At 66.4% G+C, this 295-nt stretch overlaps 1 protein-coding gene across 1 annotated transcript in view; it reads right to left on the bottom strand.

Annotated features, from left to right (window-relative positions):
- The window catches only part of RADIL (Rap associating with DIL domain), a gene marked incomplete at its 5' end in the record, with an annotated part of 9,534 nt that extends 9,240 nt beyond the window's left edge, over nt 1-294 (bottom strand). The window contains 2 exon segments of the mRNA XM_029084061.1: nt 1-3; nt 6-294. The exon segment at nt 1-3 is cut by the window's left edge and continues 269 nt beyond it. Of these exon segments, the coding sequence (XP_028939894.1) occupies nt 1-3; nt 6-294 (292 nt within the window).
- Nucleotide 295: the final 1 nt, after the last annotated feature.

Here is a 295-nt window from a genome sequence, read left to right on the forward strand (position 1 = left end):
GTGCCCGCACGACCCGCAGACAGGGGGGCCCTCGGGGACAGCGGGGTGCAGGGCTCGCAGCCTCAGCAGGGTCTGTGCTGGCAGCGGCTGCGCCTTCATGGGGTCCTTGTAGAGGAGCAGGTAGTAGAGACCAAGGGAGAGGAGGTCCCCGTGTCGCAGCACGACCGTCCGGGCCACCTCGGCAAAGTTGATGGAGATGCCAGCACCAGCGATGGGCTCCAGCACCAGTTTCTCCTCCCAGTGATGCCGGGAAGGTCGGAGCTTCCTGATGGTGCAGTGCAGGGGCAGGATGTCG

Source organism: Antrostomus carolinensis, unplaced genomic scaffold (assembly GCF_000700745.2).
Source record: "Antrostomus carolinensis isolate BGI_N321 unplaced genomic scaffold, ASM70074v2 scaffold29203, whole genome shotgun sequence".
Classification (NCBI taxonomy): Eukaryota; Metazoa; Chordata; class Aves; order Caprimulgiformes; family Caprimulgidae; genus Antrostomus; species Antrostomus carolinensis.